General features: G+C 41.9%; 2 protein-coding genes across 12 annotated transcripts; one reads left to right on the forward strand and one right to left on the reverse strand.

The window, feature by feature from the left end:
• The first annotated feature begins 242 nt into the window (after positions 1-242).
• On the forward strand, positions 243-13,578 carry LOC125766111 (exportin-1). 11 transcript variants are annotated; one of them, XM_049431756.1, is made up of 11 exons: positions 243-376; positions 5,104-5,338; positions 5,427-5,838; positions 6,260-6,514; positions 6,706-8,642; positions 8,719-9,008; positions 9,078-9,179; positions 9,268-9,645; positions 9,726-10,058; positions 10,148-10,513; positions 10,589-13,578. In XM_049431756.1, the coding sequence occupies exons 5-11, from the start codon at positions 7,100-7,102 to the stop codon at positions 10,736-10,738; spliced, it is 3,162 nt and encodes a 1,053-aa protein (XP_049287713.1). In that variant the 5' UTR covers positions 243-376; positions 5,104-5,338; positions 5,427-5,838; positions 6,260-6,514; positions 6,706-7,099; the 3' UTR covers positions 10,739-13,578. The 11 variants fall into 11 exon arrangements, with proteins under 11 accessions (XP_049287713.1, XP_049287714.1, XP_049287712.1 ...); XM_049431757.1 differs by having other exon boundaries at positions 6,260-6,502; XM_049431755.1 differs by having other exon boundaries at positions 6,260-6,474.
• A 71-nt stretch (positions 13,579-13,649) lies between these two features.
• On the reverse strand, positions 13,650-18,943 carry LOC125766114 (protein ref(2)P). Its single transcript, XM_049431774.1, has 3 exons — positions 18,292-18,943; positions 17,298-17,856; positions 13,650-15,959 (listed from the first exon to the last, which is right to left on the reverse strand). Exons 1-3 carry the CDS (start codon positions 18,452-18,454, stop codon positions 14,237-14,239), a joined length of 2,445 nt encoding a protein of 814 aa, XP_049287731.1. The 5' UTR covers positions 18,455-18,943; the 3' UTR covers positions 13,650-14,236.
• Positions 18,944-19,643: the final 700 nt, after the last annotated feature.

The raw sequence follows: 19,643 nt of genomic DNA on the forward strand, positions 1-19,643 counted from the left end.
GAGGTCACTACATATTTTAAGCAATAAAAAAAATGATGATAAAATGATTAATTATGTTTTTATCGGCAATGTTATGTGTAATAGCTCAAAAATACCAGTTTGTGTACATAATATTACATAAAATTTGGTTGTTAATAAACTTAACGACCCACACAAAGATAATACAGGACATTTTCTGAACATAGGCGGCTGTGCTTGTCAAACTCAGCACCCTGTTCCGTCAAAGTGTCGCGCATGGTCTAGCCTAGCGATTTATTGTTTCAGCAGTCTCACTGACGGAGTTCGAAGAAAGTGCGCTGCGTGTGTGACTGCGAATTGGGTGCTGCGATGTGTGAGTGAATGCGTTCTTGTTGACTTTGTCACGGAATTGGAAAACGTAAGAAATTTTAAGATAAATCACTATTCTATAACCGATTATATGTATTCCGGAAGTATTTGTTAACGTGCGTCACCAATTGCTTTGACTACCGAGTAGATCATTAGCTCGGGAGGGTAACGCAATATGCCTGAGGGATTACCGCACAATGGAAGATGAAGTAGGAGGATGAGGTGGAGAAAATGTGACCCTGCTACGGAAATGTGGCTTCTTTCGATTTATCTTCTGCTCGATAGCAATCGCTCGCACGAAAATAGTGCGTGAAATGATCCAAAGCAGTAAGATGTTCGATTTTAGTGCTGCGAAAGATCCGATAACCCGTGCGTGGAGTGTGGATGTGTGTACGTGTGTATATGTGTGTGTGTGCGAGTCTGTGTGAATGCGAGGAGTCGTCCTGGATAATGATGGTAGAAAATGTCCATCGTACTTAGTTTAACAAACCCAGTGGCACTTTCATCCGAAAATCTCCATTGTTTGTGAGTGTATGGGTGTGGATGAAGCTGAATAGTGTGATGGAAAATTCCATCCACATCACCCCACGCGTTCGTGTATCCCAAAAACCTGCACAGCGTCGGTGGTGAATACACGTTTTTCGTGTGCGTCGCAATTGCGTCCTCCGTGGAAGTTTGTCTGTAGTGAAGCCATCTTTTGAGGCTTTTGCAATGCGACACACATTTTGTGCCCATAGGTCTTTTGATAGCGATAGTTTTCCGAGATATTAAACGATTCCTCCATGTGGGAAAATTGCTGCTGGCTTTGTCCAATATGTGTGTGTAAGTGTGTATGTGTGTGTGTGCTCTGTAGAAAGATGGTTCAGAATTGTGTAAATGGCAGAAATTTGGCGGAACTGTCAGTGGAACAAAATGCGGTTTCCATCTCTTTTACTCGTCTCTCGCCAAGACGATGGGCACTGTGTGAATATTGTAGGTTAGGTTTATCGCAATGGACGTTGAAATCGACATTGTCGAAACCGTTAGTTGCGTTGGTGCGGAAGGCGGAATTGAGGTGCAATCATTCGGATGTGCTTGTTTTTCCTCTTGCAATTGATACTGGTTATATTGTTTACGTGAAATTTAGCTAGAATCATCTGGTTCTTGTGTTCGATCCTTTATGAAGGGATGTAAAATCCGGCGGTCTTTTGCTTGTAATGTTGGAAGGATGCTTCGAACTCCGGGAATAGTCTTGAACTATTGTGTTAATGTTTGCAGTGTGGTTCAATATTTTATTGAAAAATTTCAACCTACTGATGCAAACCCCTGGTTATTGGATTTACGAAACTTAATACAAAAAATTGGGATCATAAACAAGCTTTTGGGCATTTCACAACCACCGTAAGGGCAATGTTTATTTCACTAAAATGGTTGTCATTATTGTGTGAAGTAGAAAATACACGATCCTAGTAAAATCATTCATAGTGCCAATGTCACAATTCGTCTCCTGAGGTAGATTGAATTGTTTTCTCTGGACTCTAGTATCGTCAGAAGTGTTTATAATTGATGTGTATGTGTGGGTGTTTTTTTTGTGAAAATAGTTTTTCCTATGATCCGCTAGGAAGGGGCGAACACCCGATACATGCTACTCTCGAAGATGGAAAAGTTACCGCTAGAGCAGGAAAAGCAGCGGGTAAAAAAGCAAGAAAGCAACATATTAGTGGAGAAAGAAGAGACAAGAAAATGATTATAGTTGGCTGTTCAAAGCGCCGCTATGTGTTGCAGCTGTTGGTAATGTGTGTGTGTGTGAAAAAGGGAAATGAGAAGATGTGTGTGTTTGAAAGAAGACCAGTGAACCGTCGTTGGTTGGAGTGTCCCTCCACTGTCTACATTTCTTTGGGGAAGAATAAATGGCCACAAATGTTGTAAGATGATATTGCAGATGCGTTTGAATGGATCGTCTCCAACAACAATGATTTTAGATTGCAGTCGCTAGTATGCGATATTCATTAAATATGATCCACTTTCCCAAAATTATCTTTCACAATGGTACACAATGGTATGCAAGCGAGAACATTCGTAGAAATATATTAGTGCTTTCACAGCTTATGATTACAATTAGAAATTATGACTTGAACATAATAAATAGCGCCAAATTTTGCAATGTTCTGTTCCCGTGCCGTTGTCTGCTGTGCAACGCGAAACCCTTATGGCCCAAAGTGTACATAAATATGTGTGCGCGTGTGTATGCTATGTGTTGGTATGTTTCTACCAGGGTCTGGCATTGCTGAGGCGCGCAATTTTAGCGCTTATGCTGCTCGCACATCCGTGTGTGTGTGTTTGTGACGTATGAATGCCCTCCTAGAGCAGCGGTAATACGCATTCGTTCACAAATACTCCTCCGAATGCTCTTCTCCTCTTTCCTTCCATTTCGGCACCGTTGTTGTTTTTTTGTGTGGATGCCATCCCATTTGTGCAGTTCTTGTATGCTGGAGGTCCGAGCATCTTCGGCGACGATGGACCAGGTTCGGCGGGGATCCGACGAACGAACGGTTGTGTGTTTTAACTTGCCCGACATCTTCGCTTCTTCCGTTTCTTGCATGCATTGAATTTTCCGCTTCTCTTTTTCTGAGTTTTTTCCATTCTAATTTGTATATTTTTTTTGTTTAGATACGTTTTCCGCGTGAATCACAAAACTATCATCAATGTGTATTGTAAACCATTGACCGAGTCTATGCAATGTTTTCTCTCATTTGTATTCTTCTTATCCTGTGTTATGTTTCGGTTTGATCTTGATTGCATTACATCTCGGACGCCTTGGATTTCCATTTCTAACTCCCTTTACTTAGTTACCGAACTTGTCGTGTGAAAGATCCCAACAATGTTTCATTTTCAATTTCTTTATCGGACCTACGCTTAATGTTGTTGGTTTCTAAAAAAAGGGTATTTCGATGATTCTTCATTTGGCTTATGTTTGGGTCTGGCATTCGTCATTAACAATATTGTGAACAATATCGCCATTTTTTATCATATGAAAAAAATTATTTGGTGTATGTGATAACTGGGAATCAAATCCGGATCATTCCCCTTAAGCAAGGATTTAGTTTCCGGTTACTTATTTTTCCAAAATTTGCATAAATACGCTAACTTATTTGTACTTATCTAGTCACGTTTGTCGTCTATCAACACTTTATTAAGTTGTCCAAGTTGTGTTAGCTTAACGCAACTTGCATTCAGATGTTTTATGTTTTACACTGTTAAAAAAATGAATCGTTCGATGTGTACTATTACCAGTTTCACGGTGGTTGCTAATGACGCCGCAGAAAAAAAGCATAGCAAACCATAGCGCAACATCTACCAGAGATGTCCAGCATGTAATGCTGTCCGTTCGTTTTAACCGTAGTTTACACCTCCGCATTAAAGAGTTACACTTTGGTTAGATTTCAGAGGTGCAATACGTAGCCGGATGGATGAAGGGATTAGGGTTAATCAATTTATTCACAAGAATCTTTGGATAAAATCAAAACAATGATGATTGTTTTTAACGATGACGTTAGTTCTAGATGGAACTATCGCTCTAGAACAAATGTCAATGGGGTATGGCCGTGAGGAGAAGCTGGATAGTCTTGCGCATGAATCAACAACCTCACTACGCTTGACCTCACAGACATAAGTGTGTATGTATGCAGTCGGGAAATGGAAAACGGTAACAATTTGCGATGAAAAGCGTGTCAAACTTGACGCTGTGTCTCGTTTATCTTTCTAAACAGCACCACAATACTATTTGTTATCCTTTGCTTTACACCAACTTAGGCAGTTTTTCTTGCGTGTCACAATATTTTAGTTATATTTTTTCCCTTTTCCTTAGTGCAATGCGGTGAGATTTGTGCGGATAATGTTTTGCAAGTTGTTAAAGTATCGTCGCACGCGTCAATACACTTTCGTAAAACACTGCTGTTTGGCTAATTTGTTGCCTCTACAAGTTGCCTTGTACAAATATGTTCTTATAACTAAATTGTTTGCAATATACATAAAGTTGGAACATATACTTTTGGAGAAGACATACCGGTAAAGTTTTTTTTTATGTCGTGGGCCTATTGCTACATTGTCTTCAACCTTTTTTAAAACTATTACTTTCTAAAAAATATATCATTAATGTTAAGTGATATTTCGCGTATCTGGGCTCCTTTTTTTAGAATTTATTCCTGAACCTTAAAGTCCTGATCCTCAACATTACTGAACAAGAAAAAAAACTCATACATGCATATAGGTATCTATACAGCAGTTTATTTTTCCCGAGAGACTCTAAGCATGCAATGAAGAGAGAGCATTTAGTTACTAAAATACTTGCTGGATAGTTGTTCTTTATAGAAATTCGTGTTGATCACCAATTTGTTACAACGTGCCGCGTGCCTCTTAACCTTCAATTTGTAATTATCGTTGAACTTTCGTTGCCACGTATTAACGTACAATAATATGCTATTGCGGGGGCGGCCCGGTGGTGCATGTGATAAACGGCGCCAGTCCACACGGCCGGACCGGGTTCAAATCCCATCCGGACCGTCCCCCCGTAGCAAGGACTGACTATCCGGCTACGTGGTAAAATAAGTCTAGTAAGCCAGAAATGGCCGGCGTGACCTGTAAGGTCGTTAAGCCAAGAAGAAGAATATGCTATTGCGGATGCTTGAAACCTCAGATATGACGCACAGCAGCATCACTGTTGTTGTTGTATTTACATTCGATAAAATTTTTACCAACCAAACTGTTTCTCTAGTATTTCGTTTATTCTCGTTTTAGGATTGTTGAATGTGGATGCGTTATTGAGTTAACCGAGAGAACAACAGGCAACCGATCGAAAGGAAAAGCTCCAAACGGATACCGTTAAGATACACTGAAGATACTTACATACGGAACGTCACGAAGGAGCGTCATCAACATCCGTGGGAAATCACCATCCCTATTTACCTGACAAACGAAGTGTGATTACACCTTACAAACCAGTGAACGGTGTTGCTCTGTTCCCTTTCCGAAGGTGTGCGTTTTGTAAATTGATAGAAATTCTTCGTGCCCTAAACCTACACTTAACGCATCCCATATCCTTTTCTTTCTCCTTTCGGAAGCTGTTGCATCTCGGCAATTGCGTGAACGAGTGAGTTGAGTGTGCGCACATCTGCAGCACCCGTATATATGTATAAGTACGCGCGTGTGTGAAGTATGCTAGTGTTGCTGTGTAGTTATCGTATATGGTATGTTTGAGCGAGATTGTGCGAATGTTTGCTAAAGGCCGGCGCGAACAAGGAGGAAAGATTTTAAAAGAAACCGCGAATCTCAGATGACCCGTGGTGTCCTCAGGATCGTTTCTTTCCACCTAAGCACGTGTATGTATGTATGCTATAGACAATCCACTTCCTTACGGTCTACGGATACAAAATACAGCAATTGAAAAGGACATTACTCCGATTGGAGAGTGTACCCGGCGATCTTCAAACGAGAGAACAAGACTGACGATAAGCATCACCTATCGTTTACTCGGTTGGTAATCATGCAACATAATTCCAAGTCTAATCCAGCCCAGCGCAAGGATAACACATGGCGCGTAAAACAAACGCAGAACAAGCAGTAGCAGTATTAAAACGAAAAAATAGCATGAAGGCATTAATGTGTCTATTTTCATTTCGAATGAAACGTTCGATTTTAGAATGAGATTACGATCGATCAAGAGCGTTTGCCAAAACATTAGTCTTTCTAAAATACGATGATCCGATTGTTTTTTTAAAAAAATGAAATTGTTAACTGCAGATGTGTTGAAACATTCGGGACCTAAATCATGCTTACAAAACATTTGTCGTTTTGAATGCTTTTTTGTTTTCGTTGCATGTGATTATGCTTCGAAGGGTTGTCCTGAATCTAGGTTTGTGAATTACGAATAATAATATTGCTCTATCTCTGTCAGATAGAGATTCCCCAAATTCCGTGCATCCTTTCAAACAACCAAACGACCAACAAACCACCTACTGCTACCAGCGCCATCACCATCTCGTCCGTCATCGGAACCATAGATTGATCGTGTCCTGCCGAGGGTTGAATGCGGAAGGATGAATGCGTAACCAAGGACGACGACAAGCAAATCAACAATCGCGACTGGTGTGAGAATGTGTGAGTGAGAAAGTGAGCATCGGGTGATGAGAAGGCTGAGGTAGAACGGAATGTGTGTATTTGTGTTAGAGAGCGATGTTTCAGCTTTTTCGGAAATGCGAAAGAGCGGCTATGTGAATGATATATTGATAATTTAACTAATCATGACCACTAATCGATTACTGTGTACTTGATTTTTTTTTCTTTTCTATTTTTGCACGCTTCTACCCATCCATGGAACGGTTTGTTTCGTCGTACGTACAGGTTTGTGTGAGGGAGCAGCAAACAACAAGAGTGCAAGGAAAGAGTGAACGCGATCATATTAAGTGCATTTTGTAAAGAAAGCTGCTGCAACTTCCTGTCCGCGGGACGGGCTGTTTTAAAGAGAGAACGTAAAAGAACCATTAAACACCCAAACGTTTTAGTTGATAGAAACCACCAAGTGGTGTTGTACATGTGCAACTATTTTTTTTGGATAGGGAAGTGAAACCTTTTTTTTGGTGTGCGTGACTGTGTGTGAAAAGCGTGTTTAAAGGACCATCGAGGAGAAGAGTAATTGTTATCGGCGCTACAAGCTGATTCTTGGGTGTCGGAGGCTTTAGCCTAGTAATTGAACGCGGCAATATCAGCGAGTTATCGACTGTACCAGCAGGCAACGATGGCACTTCCGATGATACGCCTCGAGGAGGCGAACCAGCTATTGGACTTTTCGAAAAAACTAGACATTGATCTGCTAGACAATATCGTCTCATGCTTGTACAACAGCACTGGCGAGCAGCTGCGGCTGGCTCAAACCGTTTTGACTACACTGAAGGAACATCCGGATGCGTGGACACGTGTGGACAGCATACTGGAGTTTTCACAGAACCAGCAAACGAAGTTCTACGCCCTGCAGATCCTGGAAGAAGTGATCAAGACGCGCTGGAAAATTCTGCCCCGCAACCAGTGCGAAGGCATCAAAAAGTACGTAGTAGGGCTAATCATCAAAACGTCACAGGATCCTGCAATGATGGAAGCGAACAAGGTGTACCTGAACAAGCTGAACATCATCTTGGTACAGATACTGAAGCGCGAGTGGCCAAACAACTGGGAAACGTTCATCAGTGACATCGTTGGTGCATCGAAGACGAACGAAACGTTGTGCCAGAACAATATGATCATATTAAAGCTGTTAAGCGAAGAGGTGTTCGACTTCTGTTCCGGTCAGATCACGCAAACGAAAGCCAAGCACCTGAAGGATACCATGTGTTCGGAGTTTGCTCAAGTCTTCACGCTGTGCCAGTTCGTGCTAGAGAACTCGCTGAATGCACCGCTGATCTCGGCGACGCTGCAGACACTGCTAAAGTTTCTCAACTGGATTCCACTCGGGTACATCTTCGAGACGAAGCTTATTGACATGTTGGTGTGTCGCTTTCTGACGATACCGATGTTCCGCAACATCACGATCATGTGCCTATCGGAGATTGCGGGCCTACAGCTGGCGAGCTACGATCACGTGTTCATTGCCTTATTCAAGCAAACCATGGAACAGTTTGATACGATGATTCCATCAAACACGAACATGAACCAGATCTACATGAATGGGTCGGATGACGAGCAGTGTTTCGTGCAGAACCTGGCTATGTTCCTGTGCACATTCCTTCGAGTACACGCGGCGCTAGTCGAGAAGCGGGAGACAATAGAGGTAGTCCTGAAGGCACTCGACTATCTGGTGATGATCTCCGAAGTAGAGGATGTGGAAATTTTCAAAATCTGTTTAGAGTATTGGAACAGCTTAACCGGTGAATTGTACAAGGAAGCACACACCTCCAGCCAGCGTCGTACTTTGTACCACAAGATCCTGTCGAAGGTGCGGTACATTATGATTTCGCGCATGGCCAAACCGGAGGAAGTGTTGGTGGTGGAGAACGAAAATGGCGAAGTCGTGCGTGAGTTCATGAAGGACACTAATAGTATTAATTTGTACAAGAATATGCGCGAAACACTGGTCTACCTGACGCATCTTGACTACGCTGATACGGAGCGCATCATGACGGACAAGCTGAACAACCAGGTCAATGGTAGCGAGTTCTCGTGGAAGAATCTAAATACGCTCTGTTGGGCGATAGGTTCTATCTCGGGTGCATTCTTCGAGGAGGATGAGAAACGCTTCCTGGTGACTGTTATCAAGGAGCTGCTGGGGCTTTGTGAGCACAAGAAAGGTTTGTACCGGAGAATCCACAAAGCATATATGAAAGTCCTTATTATTCATAAATCATCGTTTCATTCGTTTGGCAGGTAAAGACAACAAGGCTATCATTGCGTCGAACATCATGTACGTGGTCGGACAGTATCCCCGATTTTTGCGGGCTCACTGGAAATTCCTCAAGACAGTCGTGAACAAACTGTTCGAGTTCATGCACGAAACACACGATGGTGTACAGGATATGGCCTGTGATACTTTTATCAAGATAGCGCTCAAATGCCGCCGGCACTTTGTCCAGCTACAACCAAACGAATCCTGTACGTTCATCGAAGAAATTCTGGCTACGATGAGCAGCATCATCTGCGATCTTCAACCGCAGCAGGTATGTTGAAATAAAAGCTGTGGTAGAATTACAGATTTATCATGAATTTTGTTTTTTTATTTTCCACAGGTTCATACTTTTTACGAAGCGGTTGGTTACATGATCTCTGCTCAGGCCGACCAGGTGCAGCAGGATATTCTGATCGAAAAGTATATGATGCTGCCGAATCAGGTGATGTATAGTTGAACTTACGTTCAATCGAAACCTTTTGGTTTTTTTTGCATTCTGATTCACACACTAATAATGGTCGATTGTGCAGGTTTGGGACGACATCATCTCGCAAGCAACTAAGAATGTAGACATCCTAAAAGATATGGGCGCAGTGAAACAGCTTGGCAGCATACTTAAAACGAATGTACGTGCATGCAAAGCTCTAGGCCACTCGTACGTGTCGCAGCTTGGGCGCATCTATCTCGACATGTTGAACGTGTACAAAATCATGTCGGAGAACATTACACAGGCAATATCGCTGAACGGATTGTCTATCAACAATCAGCCACTGATCAAGGCGATGCATGTCGTTAAGAAGGAAACGCTCACGCTCATCTCCGAATGGGTATGGAAGTCGAACGATGCGAAGATGGTAATGGATAACTTCATTCCACCGCTGCTGGAGGCAGTGCTGTTTGATTATCAGGTAAAGTTAAGCAGCTACCAGGGGCCGGCTTTATGTCGAACCACTCGCTAACCTCTCACACGTTCTATATTGTTCCGCAGCGTACTAAGGTTCCAAATGCGCGAGAACCGCTAGTGCTAAGCACAATGGCATCGATAGTAAATCGGCTACAGGCTGTCATCACGCCGGAGATACCAAAAATCTTTGACGCTCTGTTTGATTGTACGCTCGATATGATCAACAAAAATTTCGAAGACTACCCCCAGCATCGTACGAATTTTTACGAACTGCTCCAAGCGGTCAATATGTACTGCTTCAAAGCGTTCCTCAGCATTCCGCCCGAACAATTTAAGCTTGTGTTTGATTCAATCGTATGGGCGTTCAAGCATACGATGCGAAATGTAGCCGATACCGGATTGAACATATTGATGCAGGTAAGTTTTCGTCTATATGTAAACTGGGAAAGTTCCTTTTGTTAAAAATAATTATGGGCATGGGCATTGTGCTTTTCGTTTTTGTACAGATGCTGCAAAATCTTGAACAGCACCCGCAAGCAGCGCAAAGCTTCTATCAAACGTATTACACCGACATATTGATGCAGATTTTCTCCGTCGTAACGGACACGTCACATACGGCTAGTTTGCAAAATCATGCCACAATATTGGCGTACATGTTCTCGCTGGTGGAGGCGGGTCGCATCACGGTGAAGCTGGGCCCTTCGGACGACAACGTACTGAACATTCAGGAGTATGTGGCGATGCTGCTTAAGTCCGCCTTTAGCCACTTGACTGGCAATCAGATCAAGATTTTCGTCACCGGTCTGTTCAACCTGGATCAGGATGTGCACGCATTTAAGGAGCATTTACGAGATTTCCTTATCCAAATTAAGGTTCGTTCAGTGTTGACTCATCCGCTTCGACGGGATTGACAGGTTATTTTCCCATTATTATTCCGTTGCTTGCAGGAAGTGACCGGAGAAGACGATTCGGACTTGTACCTGGAAGAGCGGGAGAACGAGCTAAAAAAGATACAGGAAGAAAAACGACGCATGTTGATGACGGTTCCAGGCATGATGAACCCACACGAAATGCCGGAGGATATGCAGGACGAGTAGGTGGTTACCAACGATTGGACAATGGGAGGTACCATCTACCGTCTCCCGTTTCTATACCCCCATCGTTAGTCCGTCTGCAGAACTTCATTATTTCTCAACGGTATCATGTAAACAACAGTACTGTTGCATTAAGCGAAACGTTGCAGTAGGGTTATCCTTTCCTTTTAGAGGAAATTCGAAACACGTACATATGCGAAATAGAGAGAATTGTGAACAGAATGAGTGCGTTCATGCAAAAAGCCAGGAAGCAGTGACAACGTAGGTCGTCAATGAGAAAACTATAATCTCTAGGAACCTATCTACGCCGACGTCATCATACTACTGCGATGGAACAGAGCAAAACACAAAACATTATAAGATAGAGAGAGAGAGAGCATGTGTGCGTGCGCGTAGTATTTAAGATTTTTTTTTTCTTTTTTTTCTGTGCATTCGATTGGAAGTAAATTGGGATTTGTGTCTAGTGCGCACCCAGCAACCATCCACCGCACGGTTCATATTTGACAACAGCAGCAACAGTGCGTGTACTTGTACGTAGTTTCGTGTGCGAATTTAAAGAAGGTGTGCGTATGTGTGAGCGGATTGTAAACATCGCAATTGATGATGAATGCTTGTGTAATATTAGGGGATTTTACACTGCAAGTATACAGCACATTTTGCCACTAAAGCAGTGCACGATTGCCAGTGACTACTACTGCTATACCTGCCTAGCAACTGCCTACGGCTGGATAGTGACCAAGTGCAAACAGTGCTTCTTCTGGGTAAATGTAAAACTATTATCTCATGGAGTGCTAGTTTGGGGGATAAACATTGAATGAATGGAGTTACTTTGTTTTAATTTTCTTTTTTCCTAATAGCCGCCGCATTTGTCGTATTTGCTTTGATCATTGTAAAAACATAATCCTAATAATTAGTATAAGTTTTTTTTTGTTTCTTTTCTTCGGCACTCTTGTTCGTACACACTATCAATTAATCTGCCATTTTTTGGGTTTTTTTTACATTTTTTTTCAATCGCTAAGTGAGAGAGGGATTCCCAGCGTGCAAATATACCGTGGGAACAATAAGGAACTATGCATCAGGTTGAACTTCTTCTGATTGAAATGTATGCAAACGCCCACGAGAATGGAAAACCCCATTAAGTTGCTAGTTAAGTTTGTGAGAGTAACAATGCAATTAAGGGAACGGTTTGATGAAACCTTCCTCTAAACGATCTTAGAAATTCGACATGCACATTCGATAAATAATAAAAAAAAATGACGCGTTAACTGCCTCGCATTTGCCGAGGCCGTCAGATTAACAGCAACGGAGCGATCGTATTGTAAATAAAAGTGGGTAGAAATGTTAACAATCTACGCTCTGTGATCCCGCTTTGGGGGGATTCTATGCAAATCATTTGATTATGTGTTACTTTTCTAACAACAAGTACAGCATTGAATTTTTCATCCTTAATCGCGCGACATAAGTAGCAGGAGTATGTGTATGTTTTTGAAAGTGTCGCGCAAATAAATGGAATACAGCGCATATTATCACTAAATGTTTTGACACCTTGCAGAAATACTAATTTTAGTGCACTTTTAGACATAGGTTTTGTCATACCTAAATAACTGCAACCAGGAGCGATTAGGAATAGTAGTATCAGAACAAATCATTCTGGCGGGCAGCTATACAACGCACCCCGTTGCATATGATGTAAATTATCTCGTTTATCTTCTCCTTGTACCGCGTGTAATTCACGATACGTGAGCCTGATACAGCGCAAAACATGTGGTCTTGATTGCATTTCAACATAAGGTTACATGTGACCGGTTGCTAATTAGATGGATAAACTCACAGTTTTAAATTCAATGGAACAACAAGCGTAGGTTTTACCCTTGGTCAACAAAAAACAAAACAATCCTTAATGGGAAACATCGCAAACGCGGTTCAAGCAAAGGGTTCATCAGAATGTCCTTTCTCGGTTTCGTAAACGTTTCGATCGTTAACAACTGTGGAACAATTTTGTTATGCTTTTACAATGTCTCTCAGTGCAAATCGATGTGGTGACGCGCTCGGTGGTTAAAGTACAGGATGCGGAAACAGCACACAGACACAGGTGGTACTTTAGTAGTAGAAGAAAACATCTCCCCTTTTCGTAGACTGTAAGGATGTTTAGTGTAGTTCCCCCGGGGTACAAACACAGTAGTACGTTTGTTGCGTGTACGTACGGTACGGAAAAGGCAACAATTTTCAATGTTTCGTTTGCGTGTACGTGGCGATAAAAGCGATGAGATAGTATGTGTGCGAGTGTGTGTGTGTGTGTGTGTGTGCTGTCTAACTAGAGAGATGATTAGTTTTTTTTCTTTGTTTCATTTTAGTAACTATTAAGCGAAGTTGCGTGAATGTGTTTTTTCTTAACCTTTTTCTCTCAATAGTGAAAAAAGTAGGAGATGGCGGTCTGGTGCACGCTATAACATAACTCAAGCTCCCCACCCTCCCCCCCCCCCCCCCCCCCCCCCCCCCCCCCCAAAGAAAAGGATAAGCAAAAGACGAACCAACACAAACTGATACACAACCATTTAGGTGAAACTAAAAACGAATGAGAACAGAATAAAAACAAAGCTGTGAGACGATGCAGTTTTGTGTGCATGGTTAGTAGAGGGGTGCTGCAGCATAGAAACAGAACACAAAACAATGCATGAACGAACATATGTGTGTGTGTGTGCGCGTGCGTGTGTGTATGTGTGCAAGAGAAGAGAAAGCGAAAGATAGTAGTGGAAAAAAAACATGAAAAAGAAACAAAAACAAAGAACAAAAAATAGAGCAACAAAGCAGCAAAATAAAACAACAAAATACGACGAAACGAATGGAGATCTTGTTTTCCGGTGTTTTTTTTCTTCTTCTATTACTTAAATGCTGGCGAAAAACAACGTTGGGATTTTGTTTGTTTATCGGCTGTCGCCGGAAAACATTTTATTTTTCATTTGTTATAAGCATTTTCTTTCCCACCACCTATCGTACGTAAGGGATGGAGTGGTGAGCATAATACATCTGCATATATAAGGTTCACACACATGTAAACACATCTGTTAGGGGTGTGTATGTTGATAAAGTGTAAATATGCCTTTCTCCGATCCTGCGATACATACACATTCTATTTTGCTGAGTGATACACGCCTAACATATAATACTTTCTACATCAAACCTGCCGGATAGACAATCTCATACAACACAGCAAATATTTGGAATGCTGGCAACGGAGGGAACGGACTAACAACAAACAACGATCTTTTTCCTCGTTCATTTTCCCAACCGCGCAATCAATTGACAATGAGAATACGATCATGTGGTCACTGGCTAGCTTTCAACTACTTGTAACATTGACTGGTAGTTAATAAATTCTGAAAATCCCACATCCATCTTGGGCTAACATCTATAAAACGAAGATATGTTTCATCTTCTCTGTTAAATATTCGAAAGTTGTATGTAATAAAATCGTTTCATCATCGCACACCATCCAAATGTTTAATGGCGATGCTGCAGCAACAGATCGAGTGCCTTCGGGATGTCTCCGTTGAGTGATTCAAGCAGCTGGGTCAACCAACCGTTGTGGTTACTGAAACCCATCGTCATCATCGTGTGGATGGCATGGTTGACGTGCGGACGATGACTGTAAACAGTAAAATCCTTCTGCTGAGCGGATGAGCTCGATTTACGCGAGCTCTTGCCCGACCGACTGCTAGAACCGGACGAAGATGAAGATGGTCCGGAATTGGGAGGAGAAGCAGATATAGCTTTCACCTCCTTCGCAGCAACAGTTGGTGACTGTGGTTTGTCTACTTCCACACTGCGGTCCGATCTTCCGGTTTGTTCAGTTATCATTTTACGAAACATTTCATATTCATTTTCACGATCAGCCGACGACTTGCCGGGGGTCGCAGATTTTTTTAATTCCTTTTGCTTTTCATCCGTTGTTCTGTCCTTTTTCTTCTCCTTGGAAGCTGAAATCGATTTCGATTGCAGCGGCTCCTTGTCAGGAGATGACACATCGCGCCCGATCAGCTTCGCAATCGCATCCAACGGAGCATTGGCAATTCTTTCCTCATCGTGTTCTTCCGGTAGATCGATCAATGTCCAGGCCTTCTCAGCAGATGGCTTGGACGGGGTGGAACCTTTTTCCTCATCTTCCGCTACATCAAGCAAATCCTGGTCATCGTCAGTGAGCAACGATGCGGATGAAGTGTTTTGGGAATCGTCTTCATCATCCACCACTTCGTTCTCCGCCTCGGCTTCCGGTTTCTTCTCACAAACAGAGTCTGATTCGAGCTTTGCAGAGGTCGTCTTTTTGGCTTGCGGTATCTCTGCTTTATCGTCCACACTTGCCTTTACAGCTTCTGCGTCTTTCTCGTTCGACTGTTCAAAAACCGGAACTGCCAGGGTTGGCAGCTCTGGCGCTGTGCTGAAAGTTTCCTCAACTGATGTTGATTTATTTGGTTCAACAATTTTAACCTGTTTCTTTTCCTGTTGCACAACAGTCGGTTCTGCCGTCGATGTTGTCGGTATCGACGAGGTTGTTTCACCAACGGCTGCTGAAGTTGATGGAACAGCACCGTCTTCAGCACAACCTCGAGGTTTACTGCAACCAGAAGCGGTGGACGGAGAGGTCGCAGACTTATGGCGTAACTCGAAGCTTAAACCAAGCGGATCCAGCAACTTCGATATGTTCTCGCTTGCAGACATTAGCTTTTCTTGTGATGGCCATCCCAGATTGACGAACGGCAAATATGAAACCGGAGCTACAGGCTTCTGAGCATACGTCTGTCGCAATATTTGCTGCATGGCATCAACCGATGGCTGTGCCGGTTCCTGGGATGGGCTGGGTTTATCATTTTTCGGTGCTACTTTCGCGTTCATAACCTTGCTAGCTATGGCAGCAGCTCTGGCCGCGGCTGCATTAGCCGTTGCAGCAGCAACATTGGCTACAGCTACATGATCGTTGGTAGACCAAGGTACCGACTTCTCTTCGGTATCCAACGCATCGACTGAATTCAGATACATAAACATCATGTCGCGGCAACGCTGTGTCATCTCCGATAAGGAAGGAACCGATGGTTTCTCCTTAGTCTCTCTCGAACAACGCTCACCGGATGTTTCGGCACCACCAGCAGAAGAATGTTGCTTACGGTCATTGCCACACGATTTTCCGCTACGGGAAGACTTTGACGTCTCGTTTGTACGGCGTTCCTCGCTATTGGGGTAGAAAGAAAAATAATACGTCAATAAACACACAATGAAATAGTTTCCCGAAACGGAATTCAGCTAAACTCTGTATGAACCACAACACTTTAAATGAAATGATTGATGAAATTATGTGATGCGAAATGGGTATACGTTGACTGCCATCTCATCCATTTAACAAGATGACAAGCCACGCCACCCACTCCGGAGGACAAAAAACCCCTGTTGCTCGATGTCCCATACACGAACGACACTACTGGCAAATTGGTGCTCACACACAATGTAATTTTTCCTTTTGCGGGAAAACAGTTTCACTCATTTGGAACAACTCATTTGGAACAGAAACAAGATTAGATTAAGATAATTTACCGTTGTACCATGTCAAACCATATTCTTCACACATTTGTCGCTGAGGCAGGCAACATGTATAATACGTTACTGCACATTAAATACATATATTAGCGAACTGAAGTAAATGAAGTATAAAAAAAAACATATAAAACCAATGCAAAATTGAAGATGTATGTTTTTATATGTTACACTTCCACATAAATCCCAAATTAGCCGAGTGTATTCACTCAACAAAAAAATGGCTCACAAACATGCAGCTGGTTAACGAACTAGAACATGTAATAAAAAGATTCAAGGTTTTTAAAAGGATTAATGACATTGAAATCTAAAATCCACAGATAACACAGTGAAATGAAACCACATCAACAAAAGCAAAGCTTTAGAAATCAAACCAATTGTGCATACATACAAATGATTCATCATGATTTACACATGTGGTAAAATATAACATAGCTGCACTCGAAATGTATTTATGTTTGTTTACTCACTTTGTTCTATAAGCTGCTCAGCGAAAGAGCTGCGCTTTTCATATTGCGATGATCGAAACCAACAATCATTCTCGTCCAACTTTGTATGAATCATCAAACTAAATGAGTCATGCTAACTCTGGCAGGAATTGCTATGGATTATATGCTTTCTCTCTTAATTAACTAACCATAGGATTTTTTTTAAATAACCAGGAAACCATTCAAACTGTTAAGCTAGAATATTCGCAAGTCCATTGCAATCATTTGATTTACATACATGAAATGTATAGGTATGTAATCAATTATTTTTAAGAACGATGTGAAAAAGTCGGATCAAATCAGGAAGCTAAATATGCACCTAGTATATCATTGGAGTGTATAAATGATATAAGCCTATGTGTACATACTTTCCCCTTGTGTAAAATATGTTTACTCTGAGAGCGGATACATCTTCTATATAAATGCTATTTATGGTAACCATGGAAACTCTGGTACACCCTATGAAAAATATCCCTGTTCCCAATACTAACCTGTGCTTGCTGCGATATACACTGCGTGCATTTGCGCGTCTGGTGCCAGCAGTTTCCGGGTTTTCATTGCCTGCCGACCCGTTAGTCTCTGCATCCAGCCCCGCTTCCTTTTCCACGTTGCTAGTTATACGAGACGAGTATACGCGCAACTTGTCCAGCATCCGGGATACCGTTGACTGCGAGCGATTCACCATAGCCGGCTTCGGAATACGCAACATCAGGTGATCCTTGTGGCGGAACTTTGCCTCACAATTCATGCAAAGGTCATAGTCATGGCATGTTAGGCACTTATAGCGGTGGCCCACGATTAGCTCATCGCATACATCGCAAATGGTGTGTTGGTGCACCGGACGTGACGTAACATCGTCACTAGTTGCATCTTTTTGCATCGGCGCATCGCCGGTCTCAGCATGCACAGCGGGTTCTTCCCTAATACTCGTTTCTACCAGTGGCGTGTTCTTGCCGACGACGAAAAGACGAGCTTTGGCATTGACCATCGCCTGCAAGAAGCTCTGGTAGTCCTCGTCCGTAGTAATGCGAATCTCATCTCCATCGTCATCTAGAGTGAAAAATTATGTTAAAAAAAAAACAATAAATATCTCATGTAAAATGTATCTTAAGGTCAGCAAATTCTCTCTCTCTCTCTCTTTGCATGGCTAGACTACAGCCACACATAACATAACAAAATTCCAGATTTTCATCCGGTCCGTATATGCATACACATTGCATGACCTTTGTAGGTGTAGAATCGCAATGTACATGTGAGAGTTGAATGCATTTTCCGAACAACGCGGCATCCATTTTGATATACTTCCAGGCAACTTTTTCTATAAACGACGCCATATTGCGTCGCAAATAAACAATCTCCTCAGTGTGTCATTCCGGAAAAATTGTGTACAAACATGTTTCTACATGTTCTACGAACTGCATGGGATTGCACTGATTCTTCTAAAAAATACTTGGTTAGTTAACAAAAAGGAATCTTTCTACTTACCGATCCAGTAGTAACGGAAGTCATCTACATTCTTATGCAAATCTTGGTAACGATTTAGACAAAATGCGTTCAATTCTTTTACATCGCGACAAATTCGGTCACCAAACAACAGATAGTTGGCTTCTTGCTCGATAGTTATTTTCAACGAAATTAAACCGCTCATCGTGGACTTCTTTGTTCGTAGAACGCAATTAACTGGTTTGAACTAGTGATGGAAGTTTTTGTATCTTCTTTTCGGAAAACAGTTAACAGTTTATGCTCTTTGAACACTCTGAGCTAATATGCAAATAAACCAGTCGCAAGGTTATTTTTTAACTTTCACAATGAAATGTTGAACAGAGCTTTTTCGTCGAAGAATGAAAACCGGATTGCTTTGCCACCTCCTTCAACTCCAACTGGGAATTCAATAAAAGTCACTTCACTTAAGTGTTCAATCGATGGATGAAAAGCAGCACGCTTTTTGGTAGACTGAACTGTTTTGCACACAGAACTACTGGTTTTATAGGAATCTACATTTGATGTATCACCAAAAATTGCATCACCCAAACGCAAAGAAGCAAAAAACTGTTTTCCAGGCACGATGAGAGAGCACAATCGGTTGCTTCTAGATTCCTCTAGTCACGGACCGAATTTGATTGACTGTTGTTGTTTGTTGCTTCTAGTCAGGTACCGACTATGGGCCGTTCTTTGCTCCAGTCCAAAATTTATTATTTTTACAGCTGATGTCAAACTATGATGATAAAATAACACACAGTATTATTTTCTTGCAAAATAACGTTTTTCATAACGTAACGCTTAATTTTTCATTCATTTAAAACGAACGTTGTCGGCTCGGAGGAAGAAAAGCCTTCCAGTTAAGGTGTTTCTATTTTATTTGTAGATTAGTGTTAATCAATACGGTCAGGCCGTTCTACACAAGTAAAAAAACGAACGTTTGCCACTTTTATAAACTCTGTCAGGAAAACAGTATAAAAGTTTTAATGAGCTACTACGTTAGAGCATTTAATTTCTGGAATTTTTCAGTAAACTACATTGTAGACGAACTAAAATTATTAACCCTGATTAGCTTTATATAGATCTTGACGATCATTTTGACATATGTCATTTGAAGAAGGAATAAAGAAATTAAGAACCCTGGTAACACGCGGAAAAACCTCGCTCCGAATATTACCGTAAAAACCGTCCGAAAACCCCTAAAATCCACTTAGTGGTTTACATCTCAGAAGTGGGATAATCCTAGTTCCTAATTACTTTCGATCCTACATCGAAAAAATGCCTACGAAAGAAGAAATGAAGTGGACGCTGGAAGCAGCCGGCATCGACCTTCCTGAATCAGCAACAGTCGCGCAAGT

This window comes from Anopheles funestus, chromosome 2RL (assembly GCF_943734845.2).
Source record: "Anopheles funestus chromosome 2RL, idAnoFuneDA-416_04, whole genome shotgun sequence".
Lineage (NCBI taxonomy): Eukaryota > Metazoa > Arthropoda > Insecta > Diptera > Culicidae > Anopheles > Anopheles funestus.

Excerpts from the sequence above, each read along its gene's own strand:
- LOC125766114 (XM_049431774.1), bottom strand. The coding sequence starts at position 18,454 with ATGAGCGGTTTAATTTCGTTGAAAATAACTATCGAGCAAGAAGCCAAC. Across the intron at positions 17,857-18,291 it reads CTTCCGTTACTACTGGATCG|ATGACGATGGAGATGAGATT; the intron begins GTAAGTAGAAAG and ends TTTTCACTCTAG. Across the intron at positions 15,960-17,297 it reads GTATATCGCAGCAAGCACAG|CGAGGAACGCCGTACAAACG; the intron begins GTTAGTATTGGG and ends CTACCCCAATAG.
- LOC125766111 (XM_049431756.1), top strand. The coding sequence starts at position 7,100 with ATGGCACTTCCGATGATACGCCTCGAGGAGGCGAACCAGCTATTGGAC. Across the intron at positions 9,009-9,077 it reads GCGATCTTCAACCGCAGCAG|GTTCATACTTTTTACGAAGC; the intron begins GTATGTTGAAAT and ends TATTTTCCACAG. Across the intron at positions 9,180-9,267 it reads ATATGATGCTGCCGAATCAG|GTTTGGGACGACATCATCTC; the intron begins GTGATGTATAGT and ends TCGATTGTGCAG.